General features: G+C 43.2%; 1 protein-coding gene across 1 annotated transcript in view; it reads left to right on the forward strand.

Moving 5' to 3' along the window:
• Positions 1–22,643, forward strand: part of ZMAT3 (zinc finger matrin-type 3) — a 53,385-nt gene that overhangs the window by 17,019 nt on the left and 13,723 nt on the right. Inside the window, exon 2 of the mRNA XM_083177716.1 lies at positions 20,167–20,509. Coding sequence (XP_083033842.1) covers positions 20,237–20,509 — 273 coding nt within the window. The 5' untranslated portion in view covers positions 20,167–20,236. The remainder of the gene's footprint in view (positions 1–20,166; positions 20,510–22,643) is intronic.

The raw sequence follows: 22,643 nt of genomic DNA on the forward strand, positions 1-22,643 counted from the left end.
TGGTAGTTAGAGAGAGAGTTAGTCAGAATTGTGTTTTTTTTTTTTTTCAGAATGGGAGTAATCATTGCATGTTTGAACAGAGATGGAAAGTACCAGTAGCAAGAGAGAGATTGCATATTTTAGTTAAGGTTGGGATAAGCCCGAGAGATACAGTTTTGATGACTTGTTCAGGTAGAGGATCAAGAGGAGAGTTAGTGGAGTAGAAGGATAAGAAGAGTGTGGATACTTCCATTTCATTTGTGGGCTTAAATGAAGAGAAAGTACCAGACGGTTCAAGTGGGGACAAAAGTGGCTTAGATGTTGTGGAAGAGTATACCATTTCAACTCGGATGTTATTAATCTTGTCCTTAAAGTAGGAGGCACTGGTGGGGGAGGAGGGGGAGGGTACAGAAGAGACTTTAAAGGGGTAAAAAGTCACTAGGGTTGGTGGCATGAGAAGGGATGAGAGATTGGAAGTACGTTTGTTTGGCAGTGTCCAAAGCATTACTTTAGGAGTGGTAGCTAGTCTTATATGTGAGGAAATTAGTTAGATTATGAGATTTAAGCCATTGGCGTTCTACGTTACATGACTGATTTTGTAGTTGTCTTGTTATTTTGGAGTGCCACGGCTGGCATCTAAACCTGTGTAGGGTGAAATGGGAAGCTAGCGCCACTTCATCAAGGGCTGTTTCAAGAGTCTGGTACAGGTTGGGAAACAGGAGACTCAGTATTAGTGAGAGCTGTTGTTGCAGAGTTGGAAAGTTGTGGAAAATTAATAGCATTAGTATATCTGTGGGTTAGAGTAGGCATGCATGATTTCCGTGTTAGTGAGCTTGGGGTAATGGAGGAGAGCGAGAGGGTAATGGGATTGTGACCAGAGAGAGACTGAGCACAGCCTGGTGACAACAAGGTCAAGGCAGTGTCCTTCCTCATGAGCAGAGGAGTCAGACCACTGGGAGAGTCCAAAGAGGAGGTTAGAGAGGAGTTTGGAAGCATGCAGAGATGGTGGACTGTCAATACCAATATTGAAGTCACCCAGGATGATGGTGGAGATGTCAGAGGATGAGAAGTGCCACGAGCCTTGCTGTTTTGACAGCTGCAATTGCCGCCTCAATATATCGCCTATTTGGCATTGACTATACCCCATTATATGGAAACTGAAGAATGGAAGGAAACTATGTCCTTGTGTACAAGCAACATCAAATCATTACATACTTGCATCAATCACAAACTAGGATGCAAGGCGGTTCCCCTTAAATTAAAAATAAACTTCCCAATGGATGGAATAGATTTTATTCTTAAACACAACTTTTTTTGGTACGAGGGAACATTTTTTTTTAATCAAATACAAGAAACCGCAATAGGGATTTCCTTTGCACCCTGCTATGTAAAAACAACAAATATAAAAAATATATCAAAAGTTGGAAAAGGTACATAGATGATTTAATCTTCATATGGGATGGACCAGAACCAGAACTAGCAGAGTTTTTGAACTATATAAATGAAAACATCTATAGCTTGGAGTTCACATCAACCATAGCATCAATAATAGCATGGTTGTTTACTTGGACCTTGAAAAATATATAAACGAAAACAAAATAAAAACATGGACGCACACTAAACAATTGAATGGGAACAATTTGCTTTCAAAAAGAAGCAACCATCATAAATAGTGGTTAATTAATAATTCCAAATTACCAATTATGGTGAAATTGCTCAAAACGTGAAACCTTCCAGATAGTCAAATTTAAAAAAATAAATTTAGAGAAAAGAGATATTCTGAACAAGAATTACAAGTTCAACTCAAAAGAATTGAAGAAAGGAACTGATCACCTACAAAAATAAAATACATACAAAAACAATGTAAAAAGAGAAAACAATGTAAAAAGAGAAAACAATTATCAGCTAATGTTCATTATACAATACAGTAGTAACCATCAAAATATATAAGAAATCTTGGACATTGGCACATCTTGAAATTAAATGAAGAAATAAAACGGTACTTGTTTAATTTCACTTAGTTCTTTTGCAAGAATATTTGCATTTGCAGGGCGCTAATAGCCCTTGCCTCCTGACAGTGGAGGTTATTCTGATCGTAGCGGCCAAACGTGCGTACGTTCGCTATTAACGTACGCGGCCGTTGGCCACCCACAAATCAGCCGCATACGTACGGCCAGAAACAACGTCGAAGGGGAGTGGCGTACAATTGAGCGTACGCCAACGTACACGGACGGACCAGCCCTTACACTCCGACAACTTGCTTACAATTGAGCGTACGCCACCGTTTACGGACGTCTCTCGGCCGTCTTCCCACCGACTTCTTGCGGCTATCTGAGCGTACGCCAGCTTGCACGGACGGGTCCCTATTGTTTTCACTAGAAAACTCAGCTTATGTCACCGCTCGTGAGAGTGAGCGTACATCCTTGTACGCTGGCATACCCTTCACATATATGGACCTGCAAATCTTGCCTTTCAACTATAATTATGAAAATTAATTAAGTAATTGAATTAATTAATGTGCAAAATAGTGGGCATGGGCTTAAAACATTGCTGAAACATCCTTTGTAGGTGTTAGATGTGGTTTATGTTATTGTATCATAAATACAAAACCTATGTTTGTATTAGAGTGAACACGTTGACACATGTCGACTTGTGTAGATTGAGTGTGCTACTGTGTAAAGTCTATGAAAGCACGTAGTGAATGTGTCTAACTGTTTAACAAATACCTACCTTAGCATATATAAGCAGGTCTTAAAAAGATTCTTACCTTAAATTAAACAAACCTTTAAATGTAGAGAAGTATAGAAAGATAAGCTTCCAATGTGTTTGAGTGCTGTGTGTGGCTTGCAGGTAGTGAAATCATGGTTTGGACTTAATAGACTGCAGCATTGGTTATTACATTCAGGTGTATGTGTTTGAATAGTAATCAGCGTAAATTAGCAAACCCAGGCGCACGCAGGCATGCGGTATCTGTAGGGGTGGTCTGAGCTGGCGGTTGGCGGCCGCCTGTTTTGTGTCCGAAATGAACGGTGCTTTAGGCGATCGTGCGGTAGTAGCACCGCTCATTTTTGGTGCACACCCCCGTGTACTCCCATATTTACGCCCATTTTCCCTCATTATTTCGGCCGCTCCCCTCAACACGCCCCTATGCCGCCCCCAATGCCCGTACACTCGCGTACAGGTTTTTTCGCACGGAGAGACCCGTCCGTAAGCGTTGTGGAGTGTTCGCGCCTGCGCATTAGCGAATGTACGCATGCGCAGATCATGAAAAACCCCGGAACGTACGCGTACGGCCCGGCCGCACCAACCAGAATAAGGCCCACAGTCCCTTCAGTTGAAATGTAATGTGGGACCTACAGCAGCTGTGGTAAGTTTGTTAGAAATATTCAGTAACTGGTAGTAGCACACTGCGATGCGTCTCTCACCTGCGCACAATGTGCGCTATGATCCCAGCCGATACGGAGTGTCTGTCTGGTGAGCGGGTTGTGGGGGGGGACGCCATGGAGATGTTGGAGCTGGCGTGTCACTCACCCACGTTGTTGGTCCGCACGGCTAGCGCTGCTCTCACCTGCGCTGCCGTTTCTCCCCAGTCTCACCGGAGTTTTCCTTGCGGCTTTCAGATGTGTGGTGACGTCGGATCTTTTCCGCTCTCTCCCCAGATGTGTTGGTGCCAATGTTTATTATGCACGGGAGGATTGTAGATCCGGAATCAATGATGTCTGAGCAAATATTTCCAAAAGGCTGTTAGCTGGGTAGACCTCTAACGCGTTTCGCCCTATCAGAGGGCTTTTTCAAAGCGCTTTACAGAGAATATTTGAACATTCACATCAGAGAGGGCATCATGAGGGCACCGGCGGAGAGGTGCTCCATCTTTGTGATACATAGGAGCATCTCAGACGCTCCAGCAGCAAGGCAATTATACCCTCCTGCCTCTGACCTCTGAGTAGCTATTGCTCAGATGTATGATCTGGGAGGTTTGAATGTGTTTCTGAAACACCCCCACCATCCACGCCACCCCGAAGCATGGTGAGCGGCGGCGTTGCGCGTCCTACCGCCCTTTTCATACACGTCGGCGTGGAGTCGACTTTATATAGTGTGGCGAGCGCAGCGAGCCACCGAACCCGAAGTGTGGCACCATGGATAACTTTACATGTATTCCGCGTCCGCTCGCCACACTATATAGTATCAACTCCGATGTGGATGGTGGGGGTATGAAAAGGTCGGTAGGACGCGTAACGCCACCGCTCGCCACGCCTCGGGATGGCGTGGATAGTGGGGGTATGAAATGGAGGCATTTGCCAGTATGTAACATGGAGCACTGGCAAATGCCTCCTTCATTGTGCATGACACGCAATTGCGTCCGTACCCGCTCTTTGGACAGGAGAGGCACACGCTGCTCAGACGCAGGAGTCTCATTGCTGGAGCGTCTGGGACGCTCCTACGTATCACAAATATGGAGCACATCAACGCCGGCGCCCGCATGATCCCCTCTCCACAGGAGAGAGGATAACATTCAGGCACAAGTGCTGTGTGAGAGGCGCTCACTTCACAGGAGGTTAAGAGTAGCAGGGCTGGGCTGCCTTGGAGGAGTCAGCGTAGCACGCTGATAACGTACATGACAGAAGTAAGGCGGCACGCGCTGCTGCCCTGAAACTAAACAACTAAGCAGCTGGCAAGCTGCCAGAATTCAAACAGTCGCTACGCTGATAGTGTAGCTGAAAGCAGTTTTGCAAGCTGCCAGTAGTCATAGCTTCAGCGTCCTCGCGCTGCCGCTGTGAAACTAAACATGTACCAATAAAACATATCCTACCACCCAAACCTGCAGTAATCTACAAAAAGGCAATCAATTATGTGGCAAAATGAACCTGGTTTTGCAGTGTAAACAATTGCTGCTTTAAAATAATTTTTTATGGGAAAACTCTCCTAAACTCTCACATTCTGATTCTCACATCCTATTACATTTGGCCCACAGACATAAAAATGTTCCTATAAATAAATAAATAAATAAATACATACATACACAGGTGTAGTATCCCTTATCCAAAATGCTCGGGGTTATTGAGGTATCTTGCATTTATGTTGTATCAAACACATGATATACACACAAATATATTTTATTTGCGCATAAAACTAGGTTTCAAAACAAGAAACAAAGTTTGTGTACAATCTCAGGTAATGAATTTGAATGCTAAGCAATCACTTTATTGCAGATATTTAGTACCAGTTACATATCATGTCCTCAGTAGTGCCAGTTACAGATCATGTCCTCAGTAGTGCTGTTACATATCATGCCCTCAGTAGTGCTGTTATATATCATGCCCTCAGTAGTGCTGTTACATATCATGCCCTCAGTAGTGCTGTTACAGATCATGCCCTCAGTAGTTCTGTTTTATATCATGCCCTCAGTAGTGCCTGTTTCATATCATGCCCTCAGTAGTGCTGTTACATATCATGCCCTCAGTAGTGCTGTTACATATCATGCCCTCAGTAGTTCTGTTACATATCATGCCCTCAGTAGTTCTGTTACATATCATGCCCTCAGTAGTGCTGTTACATATCATGCCCTCAGTAGTTCGGAATAATTTGGATAACAGATATTTGGATAAGGACATGGGTCTTAAACCTGTGGCCCTCCAGATGTTGTGAAACTACATGTTCCAACATGCATTGCCACATTTTTTCCTATAAGAGCATGCCCAAACTGTCAGGGCATGCTGGGACATGTAGTTTCACAACATCTGGCGGCCCACAGGTTGAAGACCTGTGGGATAAGGGATACTAAACCCGTAACACACATATTTTAACAGACATTTTAGATATATTATTGCAATACCAAACAAAAAGGCACATGGTTGTCGCCAAAACAAGCATCATTTTGGGGCAACTGGTTAAATCTTTTTAAAACTAAAGTTTAATAAAAGTATTTTAACCCCTTCACGACATTTGACGTATATATACGTCATGGTCGGGAAGTACTTCCCGACCGTTGACGTATATATACGTCATGACTTCTAACTGTCACTGCGTCTAGAGACGCAGTGACAGTTAGGTGATGTCTGCTGTCCCTGACAGCAGACATCCCCCCTCGTCGCCCAGGGGGGGCAGGGGTGCCCCCCCCGGTCGGCGATCGCTGTGATTGGCTGTTCAAATCTGAACAGTCAATCACAGCGTTTCCTGTGTTACCGGCGGCTAAGCCGCTCGGTAACACAGAAAACGGTGGTGATCGGTGCAGCACCGATCACCACCGAGCGGCAGCACCCCCCTCCCACCCGCCGGGCACTCACCCGGCAGCAGCAGCAGCTCCAGCGGCTCCACCGCTACGTCCGGAGCGCACGCTGCGCTCCCCTCCTCCCCCCTCCCCCCCGCAGCAGCAGCAGCAGCAGCATCATGCTGCTGCTGGAAAAGTTAAAAATAAATTAAAATTAAAAAATGTGCAAATGTGTGTATATATATATATATATATATACACACACATATATATATATATATATATATATATATATATATATATATATATGTGTGTGTATATATATGTATATATATGTATATATATATATATATACACACATATATATATATATATATATATATATATGTGTGTGTGTGTGTGTGTGTGTGCGTATACCGCACCGATCACCAACGATCGCCAGCCCCCCCCCCCTCCCACCCGGCAGCCCCCCTCCCTCCCACCCACCCGGCTGCCGCAGCGCCAGCACCCCTCCCACCCCCCCGCCAGCCGCAGCGCCAGCCCCCCTCCCAAAGCTGGTGACCAAAATGGGGTCACTTGTGGGGGGGTTCCACTGTATTGGTGCTTCGGGGGTCTTGCTAATGCGACATAGCACCCGCCATTCATTCCACCACCAAAAATCACTCCTTCCCTTCTGAGTCCTGCCATGCACCCAACTGGTATTTTTTGGTCACATGTGAGGCATTGCCGTACCCGGGAGAAATTGGGGCACAGATTTTGGGGTGCTTTGTCTCCTTCATTCCTTGTGAAAATTAAAAATTTTGAGCCAGAACTGCATTTTTGTGTAAAAAATTACATTTTTTTACACAAAAATGCAGATCTGGCTCAAAATTTTTCATTTTCACAAGGAATGAAGGAGACAAAGCACCCCAAAATCTGTGCCCCAATTTCTCCCGGGTACGGCAATGCCTCACATGTGACCAAAAAATACCAGTTGGGTGCATGGCAGGACTCAGAAGGGAAGGAGTGATTTTTGGATTTTGCAGCACAGATTCTGGTTGAATGACCCCCGAAACACCCATACAGTGGAACCCCCCCACAAGTGACCCCATTTTGCAAACTACACCCCTCAGGGAATTCATCTAGGGGTATAGAGTACATTTCAAACCCCCCGGGGTTTCACCAATTTTGATACAACTGAGCTGTGAAAATGAAAAATTATTTTTTTTCATTTTCACTGCCCAGTTGTACCACAATTGGTGAAACCCCTGGGGGTTTGAAATGTACACTATACCCCTAGATGAATTCCCTGAAGGGTGTAGTTTGCAAAATGGGGTCACTTGTGGGGGGGTACCTAACTTTTAGCATCTTATGGTGCCTAGAAACCTACATGGTGCCTAAAAAATAATCTCATAAAAAGGAGGCTCCAAAATCAAGTAGGTGCTCCTTCTATTATGAAGCCTGTGGTTTGGTCACCGTGCACACTAGGGCCACATATAGGATATTTATGAAAACCAAAGAATTGGGGGAATCAATTTTTAGTCACATTTCTCTAGTAAAATCTACTGTGTTCCTTAGAAAAATGTATTAAAATTGCAAATCTGCAAAAAAAATGAAATTTGGAAATTTCACCTACACTTTCTTTTAATTCCTGTGAAACACCTAAAGGGTTAACAAACTTCCAAAATGCTGTTTTGAATACTGTGAGGGGTGCAGTTTTTGAAATGGCATCATTTATGGGGGTGTCTCACATACAAGTCACTCAAAGTCACATCATAACTGACCTGGTCCCTAAAAAAATCAGAGTTTGAAATTTTCTTGAAAATTTGAGAATTTGCTATTCATATTTGAAGCCTCCTAGTGTCCAAAAAAATGAAAATGAGGTTGAAATAATGATGGCAACATAAAGTAGACATATGGTCTATGTTAGTTATTCACTATTTTGAGTGGTAAGATTATTTGTCTCACAAGCAGAAAATTTAACATTTTGCAAATCGCAAAATTTTCCATTTTTTTACGACATTTTGGTATTTTTCACAAAAAAACACAGACTGTATCGACGAAAATTTACCACTAACTTGAAGTACAATGTGTCACGAGAAAACAATCTCAAAATCACTGGGATAAGTAAAAGCAAAAAAAAGTTATCCCCACTTAAGTGATACATGCCAGATTTGAAAAAAGGGCTCTGTCAGGAAGGCAAAAACTGGCTCTGTCATGAAGGGGTTAAATAGTAGAATGCCTGGACCAGTAGCCCACATCTATGACTATGTCACGAGCGGCTGCTGCAGGACACGGCGGGTCCGCTACTCACCCTTCAGCGTCCTGCGGTGGCTCTCGGTAAGGTCTGTGGGGAGCGTGTGTGGCCTGGGGCAGGTTTCACTTTTTATCCCGAATATCGACATAGTCAACATGGATACCACCTAAGTATACCACTGCGCTTGCCATGCTACAGGCACAGTGCATTGCTGCACTCAGCACACACCTTTATTCTCCCACCATGCCGTAGTGGTTGGTAGGGTATGAAATACTCAAATAATAATAAAAAAAAGAGTAAAAAACTAATGTCAACCTTTTGACTGTCGACCTTCCCATGGTTGACCTAATGCTTGTGTTGATCTTCCAACCATGTCGACCTATTTAAGGCGTCGACCTAAGCCCTGTAGACCTTCAGTGGTTGACCCAATGTATGTTGACCTTAATTGAGTTGACCTAGTGACCAAGTTCCGTTTAATCTTATAAAATTTCATGATTTTATAAATTTTGTCTGCTACGGCTGTTCACCGCTTTAGTAACCATTTACTGAAAGTTTGTGATTGTATTTTAAACCATATTTGTTTTGACACATTAATAACTTTGTTGCAAAACAAAGTAGGTATTAAATTACTACAGAAGGCTACAACGGGTCTGATTCTTCTCTGTTTGGTGAATTTTAGCAAATATCACACCTCACTTGCTGCTAAATGGAAGTAAGTGGGTGGCGACAGGGTATTCCCATGTAGGTTGAGTTGATTTCAGCGCATGATGGCATTGCTAACTCCGGACACAGGGAAACATCGGCATCTCTGGGGCCGACGGGTGTGACTCTAAAACAGCCCCAAAGTCTCTGTTTTTTTATGCAATTTAGTAATAATAAAAGTATGTAGTTGTGGTGATCTTTTTTTTTTACCTTTTTTTTTTTTTATGGACGTAAATGTTGGTTTTTCTTTTACTTTTGAACATTTATTTAAAGGCCACAACATTTGTCTAGTCACCACCATAACTGATCCAGTTAAATGCCTCTCTCAAACAAGATATTATCTAAGGAAGCTAGAAACACAGCCATCCCTCCCCCATCCGAGTTTGACTAAATATACTGTCTCTATACTTGACAGCAGGGGTGGCAAAACCTGTCTTCAAGATCAGATGAAGAACAGTTCATGTTTTGCAAGCAACCTGTAGGTCTATAGCAGGAATGAATGCAGCATGTTTTTAAATGTGACAGTGATACCCCTTTTACACCAAATCCCTGGTCTTTGAACACAGGAGTTTCCAGGGTTGGACCCAGCTACATACCCCATTTACCCATCACTTCAACCTTGGTCGGATCTGGGTCTGCACCATTTACACTGAACCTGGGTCAGCCCTGCTTTTCCCTATGGATGACATTACAGATGTCAATTTTAGGACTGACAAACTGCCAGCCAACCTTCCCTCAATGATTTAAATAAAAATTAAAAGACATGAAAAGTTAGCATTGGAAAATGTTGGTTGGTTTATTTTGCAAAATATTTTTTCAAAAAGTTATATTCAGTGCTCAAGCACACACGTATAAAAGTGCAGAATCTCCCATGTGCTCCGCTGGGATACGGTCAGTTGGTCGACCTAAAGATGGTAGACAGTCATTAGGTCGACACCACTAGGTCGACATACTGCAAAGTCTACAGGGGTCTAGGTTGACATGGTAGAAGGTCAACAGGTCATTAGGTCAACACAAGAATTAGGTTGACATGGTCTAGGTCAACAGTCAAAAGGTAGACATAGAGTTTTTCACTGTTTATTGAGCCAACATGTGCCGACAGGCGGTATTTCATGCACTAATATCCATTAGGCAGTGATGGCTAACCTTGACACTCCAGCTGTTGTTGAACTACACATCCCAGCATGCCCTCGTACAGTTTTACTATTTGGCCATGCTAAAACTGATGCAGGGCATGCTGGGATATGTAGTTCAACAACAGCTGGAGTGTCAAGGTTAGCCATCACTGCGCTAGGGCATGGTTGGAGAAGAAAATAGTGTGCCGAGTGCATGGACACTTAAAACTGTGTCCATGTCAACTGTGTCAACATTCGGGTAAAAAAAAAAACAGTGAAAAACCCCATGTTGTCCTTTTTTCCGGCGACCTAATGACCTTGTCCCATGTCGACCTAGACCCATGTCGACCTTGCAGTATGTCAACCTAGTAGTGTCGTCCTAATGACTGTCGACAATCTTTAGGTCGACCATACAATCCATACCCCTCCCCCCAGCCCCCCCCCAAAAAAAAAAAGAACATAAATGATTTCTGTTGGTAGGGTATATATCCCTAAAAAAATGGAGTCTGGAGTGGGAGGCACATCACATCCTCCTCTAAGCTCTTGGTCCCGCTACTGCCTGACAGCGCTGATTCCTAGTGCCAGATAGAGTTGTGGCCGGTCCACCTGTGGAGTGCCAGGTAGCAGCCTGTGTGCACTGTCTGCACTGGCTGCTGTCTTTTGCTACTGCAATGCACTGTGGAACGCATTGCACTGACTCATGGAAAGGAGTCCCGTGCTTCTGGTATCCTTTCAGCACTACCTGAATGTCCCAACCTGGCTTGGGACCATTTACACTGCTCAGGACCCAGGTCCGACCAGTGTTCCACCCTGGTCACGACCTGGGTAGGAGTCCAGTGTCAATGGACCTGGGTTGGTCCCTTTTACACCAACACTGACCTGGGTCCGACCTGGGTTTTTCCTTGGTGTAAAAGGGGTATTAGTAATGACTACAGCTGTGCACCAGCTAGGTGATTTGGAAAACATGGACCGTGGGTAGATCTCGAGGACCGGTTTTTGTATTGTACATGCAATCTTAAATCAACATTTTTTTTAAATATTTTTGTTGGTCTACGATGCGAAGCTCAGGTGGACTGCATATTTTTATGTGCTACCACCCTATGGAATGCCCTTCCACGCACAAAAAGACTCTCTACTAGCCTCCAAACTTTCAAGCGTTCCCTGAAACTCCCTCTTTTTCCCTTGTTTTCTCTTCAGGCAAGCCTATTATATTTAAGTACCATGCGCATAACCCTCTCATGCACTTATGTATTATGTAGTTTTTCTTCTGGACTTGTAACTTGGTGGGACTGCTATGCTATTACTGGTGCCTGTCCTTTTGTTTCCCCCTATGTCCCTATAGATTGTAAGCTTGCAGCAGGGCCCTCTTACCTCCAAATCTGTCTGTTACCCAGTTTGTTTTATCACGGACTACAATTGTAATGCGCAATGGAATCTGCTGCGCTATATAAGAAACTATAGATAAATAAATAAAAAAATATTAACCAAGGGCAACACATTATCATATACAGATGTGTCCACATTCATCTATCTGTAAACTTCAAGTTGGTGGGTAGCATCGGTCCCACGTGCAGTGCACATGGTTTTGTCCATTAAAGAAGGCGTTTGCTTTTGCAAACCAACTAGAATCATCACCCCCATTGTGCGTAAGGTATATTTATGTTTTTCTGCCATGACGTTGCTGGTGTGTAATTCTTGGAATATGCAGGAAAATATTCAGCAGTCATTTGAAGTCTTATAATGTACAGAACCAGATGCATTCATTTTGAATTGAGCTTATCCGGGATGCACAGAAGGAGATGAGTCATCCCATATCTTCACTCATCATGCTCCATGTATTATCCTGCTTGGAAGTTGGATTTGGTACAATTAAATAATCACAATATTCCTGCGTAAAAAGATAGTTAATACAGGGCTGGACCGATTCGATTCAGTTATGTCAAAACTGAAATACGATTACTATAGTAAAAGTTCATATTTCGCCATGAAAATCTTAAACAACTTTTCATGAACCAAAAATAATGTAGACAGTATATTATAGATACCTGCGCAAGTCATTACAAATCTATCTCCTGTGCTTATTCCAACCTTAACTAAAATCTGCAATCTCTCTCTTGCTACTGGTACTTTTCCTTCTCTGCTCAAACATGCAGTGATTACTCCCATTCTGAAAAAACACATTTCTGACCCCAACTCTCTCTCTAACTATCTTCCTATCTCTCAGCTCCCATGCCTCTCCAAGCTACTGGAGAGACTTGTCTACTCTCGCTTTACAAACTTTCTTAACTCTAACACCCTTTTAGACCCGCTTCAGTCAGGCTTTAGCTCCCAACAATCCACTGAGACAGCACTGACTAAAGTGGTGAATGATCTGGTAACTGCTAAGTCTAAAGGCCATTACTCACTACTTATTCTTCTAGATCTTTCTCCTGCGATTGACACTGATGATCACACTCTTCTCTTACAAACACTCCACTCCCTAGGTCTTAATGATACAGCCTTTTCCTGGTTCACATCTTACCTATCTAATCGCTCTTTCAGAGTTCGCCTCTCTGACTCTACTTCCTCTGTCAATCGGAGTTCCGCAAGGCTCAGTCTTAGGTCCTCTGCTTTTCTCCATCTATACTTCCTCTCTTGGCAAACTAATGAGCTCTTTCGGATTTCAGTATCACTTGTATGCGGATGATACTCAAATCTATCTATCCTCCCCAGAGTTGTCACCAGTGGTTTTGGGCCGAGTCTCTGAATGTCTCTCTGCCATCTCATCTTGGATGTCTTCTCGCCAAAACTCAATATTTCCAAAACAGAATTACTTATATTCCCGCCAACTAAGAACAGTTACCATCCTGATATCTCCATTGCTGTTGACAACTCCACAATCTACCCTACCCCACAAGCTTGTTGCTTAGGGGTCATCCTCGACTCTAAACTGTCCTTTCTTCCGCACATTCAATCTGTCTCCAAATCATGTTACATGCATCTAAAAAACATATCCAAAATACGACCGTATCTCACACAAGGCACTACTAAATCTCTTATCCATGCACTCATTTTATCCCACATTGATTATTGCAATAGTCTCCTAATTGGTCTTCCCAAGAACAGACTCTCACCACTGCAATTCATTGTAAATGCTGCTGCTAGGCTGATCTTCCTTGCAAGACGCCTGCTGATCCGCTCTGCCAGTCCCTCCATTGGTTGCCTGTATCTTACCGTATTCAATATAAAACACTTCTACTCGCATATAAAGCTATTAACCATACTGCACCAGCATATCTCCTTACTTAATATCTCCCATCTCGACCACTCCGCTCTGCACAAGATTTGCGTCTCTCTTCTGCACGGATCACCAGCTCCGATTCACTATTACAGGACTTTCATCGGGCTGCTCCCATCCTGTGGAATGCCCTTCCACACACAATAAGACTATCCGCTAGCCTCCAAACTTTTAAGTGTTCCCTGAAAACTCGCCTCTTCAGGCAAGCCTATTATATTTAAGTTCTACACGCATAACCCTCTGAGGCACTTATGTATTATTTAGCTTCCCTTCTGGACCTGTAACTAGGTGGGACTGCTATGCTATTACTGGTGCCTGTCCTTGTGTTTCCCTCCTATATCCCTATAGATTGTAAGCTTGCAGCAGGGCCCTCCTACCTCCAAACCTGTCTGTTGTTACCCAGTTTGTCTTATCACTGTCTACTATTGTAAAGTGCAATGAAATCTGCTGCGCTATATAAGAAACTGGAAATAAATAAATAAAATGATAGATAGTAATATTGTAATGCAGATTGCACTTTATACAAAACAAACCTAATTTGAATCCTTACAGGTTAAGCTGAATGAGCAGTTTATTGAAATACAAGATATTATTTCCCAATTAAGATACTTCATACATTTGTTTTGGTAGATTATTCTAATGGACTGTATAAAATATCGTCAACATCTGACATATAATTGAGCCATATCTACTTATTGTTGAGGCGGTTGTTTATCACTGGCTTGCTAAGCATACCTCACAATTAGTGATTTGCTAAAATGACCTGCAGAATTCAAAAGTAGATTTCATAGCTGGGCTATAGACAATCTCACTATAACCATAGCAACTGTTTAGCTCATTAGAGATCTCTGTGTCTTGCATTTGGGATCATGATATGTTTGCAAATGAACTTGGCCTCTGATCCAAACACATTTGTTATCATAATAAATCATCCTCAGGCTTTCTTTACTAATGAGATATACACCTGTTGGTGTGTGTGTGTGTGTGTATATATATAATAGACAAAGGAGGTGCCCCCTCTGTCTTTTTGTTTTAGATTGCTGGCCAGTGCTGCAGGATTCGGGAAATGCTTTGGGGAGCAGCGGTCTGAAAATGATATGGACAAGTGCATTTTATGACTCTCTAGATTGGAGTTATTATTCACCTGTGATAAGGTGTATACTGCAGGTGTCAGCACACCTATACCATTTTTTATGTGGGTGTGGATCAGTTGGTCACCAACAAATTATTAGACAGTCATTAGGTTGACATGAGTAAAGGTAGACATGCAGGAAGGTAGACATGACTTTAGGTCAACAGGGCCATTAGGTCGACATGTGTTTTTTTTTTTTTTACCGGATTGTCAACATAAACACTGCTTCAGGCACACTATTTTATTCTCCCACCACGCCCTATTGGATGGTAGGTCATGAAATACTGCCTGTCGGCTCGCTTTTGCTCAAAAAACAGTATAAAAAAAACCCGTCGACCTAACCCATGTCGACCTTAAGTCATGTCGACCTTCCTGCATGTCTACCTAATGGTGTCGACCTAATGCTTGTCTACCATCATGCTGGTGACCCAATGACCGTATCCCGTTTATGTATAATCTATATATTTATTGTGACATACATCAGTTGATGATGAAGTCTGGTTCTTTATTTTCTACAGGTAGACCGCATTCCAGGATAACAGATTGTCATTTCTTAAGTTACAGCATGGCAGTTCTAAGAATAATGGTACTTCCAGAGAATGTAATCCCTGGACCCCCGCAAGCCTATTGTCCAAGCACTAACTTCCATTAGGAACACCAAGCTTCTGTCTTGAACGCACATATAGCAGGAAGCACCAGGTGCTGCTAATCAGCCAATGATTCCAAATACATCCTGTATAAGTGCCAGTGGGGCTCCAGAGGTGAGGCTACAGTACAGTTCAAAATTCAAATAGGGGAGCCACACCTACTGCCAGTGAGGCAGTGAGTGAATGTCAGTTGGTAGCAGTGAGTGTGGCTCCCCTATTTGAATTTTTGGACTGTGCTGCAGCCCCGCCTCTGGAGCCACCATATATATATGTTTATAGCACAAACATCTAATGGGATAGAAAACTCTGCAGATGCACAGTGGAGTATATACCTGTTTGCAAAGTGTTCATCCTACTGTTTATATGGTACTTGTTTCCTAGCAGGGTGCCCACTAAGCAAATTGCTTAGTGAGCGATTCTGCGTAGGAAAATCGCATTGCATGGGCCATTATCGTGCCGTGCCATGCAATGTTTTCATGTAATTAATTCACTGCTGTGTTAGCCCCGGGGGATCGCATTGCAAACTCCCGCAAAATCGCATGCGATGCCATGCCATTAGCTATACACTTGTATGAGATACAATGAGGTTTTTTAGGGAACCCCCTCACTATCCACACCACCCTAAAGCGTGGCGAGCGAAGCGAAACGCGTCCTCCCGACCTTTTCATACCCCCACTATCCACGTCGGCGTGTAGTTGATTTTATATATATACATGTGGTAGGGAATATAGATTGTAAGCTCCACTGGGGCAGGGACTGATGTGAATGTTCAAATATTCTCTGTAAAGCGCTGCGTAATATGTATGCGCTATATAAGAAACTGTTAATAAATAAATAATAAATAAATATAGTGTGGCGAGCGCAGCGAGCCCGAAGCGTGGCAAACGGACGCGGATTACTTAATATGTATTCCGCGTCCCCTCGTCACACTATATAAAAATCAACTCCATGACGACGTGGATAGTGGGGGTATGAAAAAGGTCGGGAGGACGCGTTCCGCCAACGCACGCCACGCTTCGAGGTGGTGTGAATAGTGGGGGAGGTGCGATACGATCCCCCGGGACCAACACACCAGTGAATAGATGACATTAAAGAATCGCTAAAATTCACTATGCTAGCGTATGTAGGAAATCTGGGCGCCCTGCTAGGAAGTACAGTTTATACTTTATGCATACTCCTGTAATAACATACGCAAATATGGGAGATGGAGAGTACTAGGTATTTCAACTGCATCTCCATTTTTAACTGAAAGGAGGCATCTGGGTGTCCTCACATGGCATACTTACCTACCTGACCCTCTCCATGAGGGAGAAAATGCTCTGTCCTGGACTTCCCTGGTAATGTATGATTGCCATCACCTGTGGTGAAACACCTTTCTTATCAATTACCTAGCTCCCCACAGGTGATGAAAATCATACATTTCCAGGGAAGTCCAGGAACAGAGCATTTTCTCCCTCATGGAGAGGGTCAGGTAGGCAAGTATGTCACATAGGCAATGGTCATTGAGGGTGTGTGGACGCACCTGCGGCCTAGGCTGAGTTGGCGGTAAATATATAAGTAAAAGGTAAATAATAACCAGTCAGGTGCCCCAGTATAAAAATGCACTGATATGGTATAAAAGTGTATAAATAGTATTTTCTGGAAAGCCCTGCCTTGGTGTGTAGCCTGGTACTGAGCACCAGACAGAGTGGGCCTAATTCACATGTGGACAGAGGTGCCAACAAGAAAGGAAGCTGCAATTCTACTGCCATATGGTAATGCAGCAGGAGGCATCAATTATAAGCAAATACCTCCTGCTGCAGTAGTGATCCGACCTGCACTTCCACGGCTCAGCATCAGAACAATGTCACCATCGGGCTGCTTGTAGCACTTATAGCTCCACTGCAGAGGCCAGGAATTTTACAGTGCATACCTCCGAACATGACCCTCTCCAGGAAGGACACAAAGCTTTGTTTCTGGACTTTCTTCTTAATTTATGATTACCATCACCTGTGGTAAAAAACACATTGCTTATCAATTAGCCTGTTTAAAACAGGTGATGACATTGATACATTAAGAGGGAAGTCCAGAAACAGAGCATTGTGTCCCTCCTGGGGAGGGTCATGTTGGGAGGTATGCAGTGTGTTTTAAATGTGGAAATGTTTGTGTATAATATAACAAAAATGCACTTTATGATTGTATTTCGAAGGTGTTTTATTCTATAGGTTTTTGCCTTTTGGGACAGAGTTTTTGCTTTTAGAAGGTTTAGTTGATTTACCCCCTGGAGCAAGGGTGGACAATAATACCCCTTTCACACCGCACTTGTTAAACGGTATATTGCCGTTTTTTTTCCATTTTAAAACGTTTAAGGCTGCAGTGGGAAAGCACCAGAGTTCATTTACCGGTTAAAGATAACCGGTATTCCAAAACGTTTAAAAAGCAGAGTCCTACACCTTTCAGAGCCGTTTGTTTATGCAGTGAGAATGGCTCTGAAACGGTATTTAGTAAAAACAACAGACTACAGACCTGTGATAGGCTGTCCCCTGCATTCTGCCTTGAAACGTGTTCAGGGGATTAAACGGGTTGACTGATGTGAATGGTATTTAAACCGGTAATCTACTGCAATGTGAAGGCTCAGACCCGTTTTAAATACCATTTCAAAATACCATTTTTAAAACATTTAGGCAGTGTGAAAGTGGTATAAGTGGCCCTCCAGATGTTGTAGATCTACACATCTCATCATGCCCTGCAGCTGTTTTAGCATGGCTTAATAGCATAACTATGACAGGGCATGCTGGGATGTGTAGTTTTACAACAGCCACTTATTGCCCACCCTTGCCCTAGTGTGTTTTATGTGGGGTTTTTTCCAAAGGAGTTTAATTATTATTATTATTTTATTTATAAGGCGCCACAAGTGTTTCACAGCGTATTTCATCCTGTCTCACTATTCAGTTTTATGGGGGTAAAAACTGACCTGATCATTTCTTGTAATTGTAAATGATTGCTGATTTAAAAATATATCTATTCTCAGTCTAACCCCTGCACCCTGGCAACTCGCACCCTGTATTAATTTCCTTGTTGCTACACAGATGGAGCCTTCTTCAACTAGCCTTCTCTGGAGAGTCATGGCTCACCAATGCTTATTATCATCTATCAACTGTAATGCAATACATAGAACAATACAGTAGGGGATTAGCAGAGGATTAAACCCAACAGCTCTGGCTCACTTAATCCTATTAAAGGGCTAGATAAGGATGGCTCTGTCTGTATGTATATGTTATTACTTCTACATACCTCCCAATATGACCCATTCTAAGGAGGGACACAATGCTCTGTTTCTGGATTTCCCTCTTAAATTATGACTGCCAGCACCTGTTTTAAACAGGTTAATTGCTGAGAAAGGTGTTTCATCGCAGGTGATGGAAATCATAAATGAAGAGGGACGTTCAGGGATAAAACCTCCTGTCCCTTCTAGATACCTCCCAACATGACCCTCTCCAGGAGGGACACAATGCTCAGCTCCTGGAATTCCCTATTGATGCATAAGGTCGACAGGGTCAAAAGGTCAACATGCGGTTTTTGTTTTTTATCAGCCGACATGTACTGATGGGCTGCATTTCATTTCTACCATCCACTACAGCCTGAAGCATGGCGAGCGGACGCAGTACGCTTAGACGGGGTGCATACCGACCTATGTCGACATAGACACCAAAAAAGAAAAGAAAAACTCTGGTCGACCCTTTGACACTATCGACCTTTTGACTGTTGACCTTTTGACCCTGTCGACAATGTCTGTTGACCTTTTGACCCTGTCGACCTTATGACTGTAGACCTAGACATTGTAGATCTAAAATACCATAACCGTTTAGTTCCACAGACACAGGTCAACACCATATGGCCGGCATACATGTGGCTAAAAGACAGAAGCAAGCAATAGGCCGGCATACAGTTTTGGATTCCCCCTAAGCACATAAGGCCAATGCCAAGGGGTGACACCGCATGCTCACATGAAGTAGAGCCCTGTCAGGCTGACCCGTAAATTTGCCCATCGACATGGCAATAACGGTCACATAAAAATGTTGACATGAGTTTGCCACAATATTTATTTTTTATTTTTTGGACTTATACATAACATCTACGAACGGAAACGATATACCTAGCCCAAAGCAAAGCAATCTAAGGGGCCCATTTATCATGGATGGCATTTACAATACCGCCCCCAAACAGTCGCACGGTGTCCTTGCTAGCCTTTGCTTTTTCCATTTGTACAGATGGCTCGAGCATGCGCACAGCGTACCATGCCCATGCATGGTTGTCCGATAATCCCTGCCTGCAGATGTGAATTGGGCACTATAAAGTCTAATTCGGCAGAAAATTCTGACCCTATCGTTTGGCTGCTAATTTGCAGAGCCCTGCTACCAGGTAATCGCCGCATAGCCAGAGTGTAATCCTGCCATGTGCAAGCCTGCGAATTGCTGTGCAGTGTTTGCAAAAAGCATCCGAAAATATCGTAACCTTGCGATTAGCAGCAAATCCTTACACAAGCCGCTCAACATCGAATGATTCTTCCACTGTGTGCAGTCTGTGCGTAGCCCAGAACTTACTTGGCGGCTGTCATATAAACAGGCTGATCAGGGCTAGAGCTGACGTCACACAACTTCCCTTCTAATGACTAGGCACGTCTGCGTTTTCCCTGACACTCCCAAAGAACGTCTGTTACCACCCACAAACGCCGGCTTTTTGTCAATCAACTAGCATACAGCCAGCAATAAAAAATGTATGATTAGTAAATAGACCCTTAAATGAGAAACTGGTGATTTAATTAGAAATGTTTACAAAATATCTGTTTTCTTTATATTTTTTTTAATAACCACTCTTTTTTACATTTTAGAGCACTTCAATATCCCGGGGAGCTTGAGATCCATTCTTCGTCCAGTGCGGACTGGTAGTGATCCAGGCAAATGATTGTGTTGCAACATGCCAGGCCTCCATCTCACCCAGAGCAGTCGGCTTTTCCATCCCCCATTGGAATGGGCAAAAAACAAATCATACTTCCTGTGCAGCCTCACTCGCATACAAAATTAGCCCTTGCATCCCAAGCAGCTTCCCTGGATGTCACACAGGATGAAATTGTGGAACAAGATCCATCCTTGGAAGATCTGTGCAAACCACTTTCTTGTAAGCTGTGTAATGTCACCCTGAATTCTGCACAGCAAGCTCAGGCACACTATCAGGTAAGGATGCTGGGTTTGTATGCTTTAAAAGCTCTTCTCTTCTAACAAAGAGATCCACCAGAAGACCAAGAAATGTGTAGAGCAGCCTATATTAGTGTATTTTGACTGAACATCAGCAGGGACGGTCGGAAAGGTGTCATTTTGTGACAACTGACATCACCTGTTTTCACTCACATTCCATAGAGGTATGATGGTAAACTGGGGGATCACTTATGAAGGAGATGTGAGACACTTCAGACAATTAGAATATGAATGTCCTATTTAACATCCAATAAATGAAAACTTCTACTTTGTTAGTTGCCTGCATTATGCCGAAGATTAAAAAAAAATAGAATATGTAACATGAGAAGAAAATTCTGCAATTTCTGCATTCAGCTTCAGTTGCAAATGCAAATTTTATCGCAATGAAACATTGTCGGTACACTGATCTTGCGTACAAAATGCACTGTGCACTGAGTTTTAGGGACTCCCAGGTCCCTAAAGCTGTGTATACACAGGGGCGATAGGGGCTGAAATCGCTGGAAATATGGTCGCTGGCGACCATATTGCCAGTGATGGGAGTGTGCCCCGGCAATAAATCGCCGTGTGCGCGCTCCCGTTTTCAGCCCCATTCTAGTCGCTGCCAGCTGATTACCTCTGCGGCACCGCCGGCAGAGGTTCCCTTTCATCAGCGACCATCTCTGGTCGCTGATGAAAAGGAGAAAGTGAGCAATATATCTCCCCGTGTGTACAGGGCTTATGATATGCGCGCACCCTCGACAGAAACAGGGCGGGCAGCTGACATCCGGTGATGTCAGCTGCCCGCACCTGCGTCACCGGGCGATTTGCAGAGGAACACCCAGCATTTTCATGGGAACACTCTGTTCATCATAGCCGCACGCACCCGGCACATGCGCAGAAATGAAACATCGGTCCTCCGTGCGTGTGCATGGAGGGCTGATTTGAACCAGAATAACCCCCGAGTCTGTATATGCAATTGCACAAGGAAAAGGTGTTAGTCAGATGGGCTGAGTAACAACAGTCACCGATGCAGGGTATGCGGTTTAGTCTGCTGCATGCCAAATTACATTTATTAACTCTTTGCATTGTACAAAGCACCACTTTTATATATGTTCCCATGTCTTTTTACCACTGTAATTTAGTTAAAAGATCGCAATTTTAACGTTGTAGAATTGCAATTGGTGTTTGTTTTGTTTGCCACGCTGTTGCAGTGATCACAGTTGAGATTGTGGGGCTGGCAGATTTGCAGTTGCGATCGCCATTAATGTGAGTTCAAATGCATCTGCAAACCATGCTGATTAATTTTTTATTCTAAAATATATTAATTGTTCGTTTACATCCTACCTATTTAGCATAGAACTGATTTCCATGGTCTTGTTTCTTTTAAATTAGTCAGAACATTTGTTTTTCTTAGCTTTTGTTATTAAAACAGTTTGGTACTTTGTGATCCGTAACTCCTACAGATGCGGTGGACAGAGAGTAATGATTGTAACATGAGCAGCCAAACTTTGCCAAAAATGTAATGTATCCCACCAACAACACACATACACTGATACCAGGTGCAATGAATAAAATCAAACTTATCTAGGGATTACTCTAATTATAGGATGCTCCCAGATTCGTGGTCTGGATCACCCAATAGTAAAATGGAAATCTCTCTAGTAAAAACGAGATGCAGGACCACATTCAAATGAAATAATATATGAGATATTTAATCTTCACAATTAAAATATACAGATAATTAGCATAAAATACACAAGTGTTACAATGCTTAATTCATAGCTATCTTGCTTGACCAAATGATTAAAGAAATGATTATTCCTTGTATAAATCTGTTCTAGGGCGGTGTAATGTTTTTTTGGACCGTGCGCTATGCTCCACCTCCCCTCAGTGGAGGTGCTAGGATATTGTAACTCCTGGGGTATGCACTTATGGCTTAAATGCTGTTCTTTATGGACTTGGCATCTGCAACCGGCTTTTCAATTAGAAGTAGAAGTTGTTTCTTACTGTGGCTTTAGATGTATCAATCGGCCTTCTGCCTCCAGCCCTGCTGTAGCTGGGAGATACCGAGACCTGCGCAATGTATAAGTGCAGTCATCTGAAAGTAAATAAGCAGTGCAGTGCCATGATGGCA

The sequence above is a fragment of the Crinia signifera genome, chromosome 3 (genome assembly GCF_055691185.1).
Source record: "Crinia signifera chromosome 3, ASM5569118v1, whole genome shotgun sequence".
Lineage (NCBI taxonomy): Eukaryota > Metazoa > Chordata > Amphibia > Anura > Myobatrachidae > Crinia > Crinia signifera.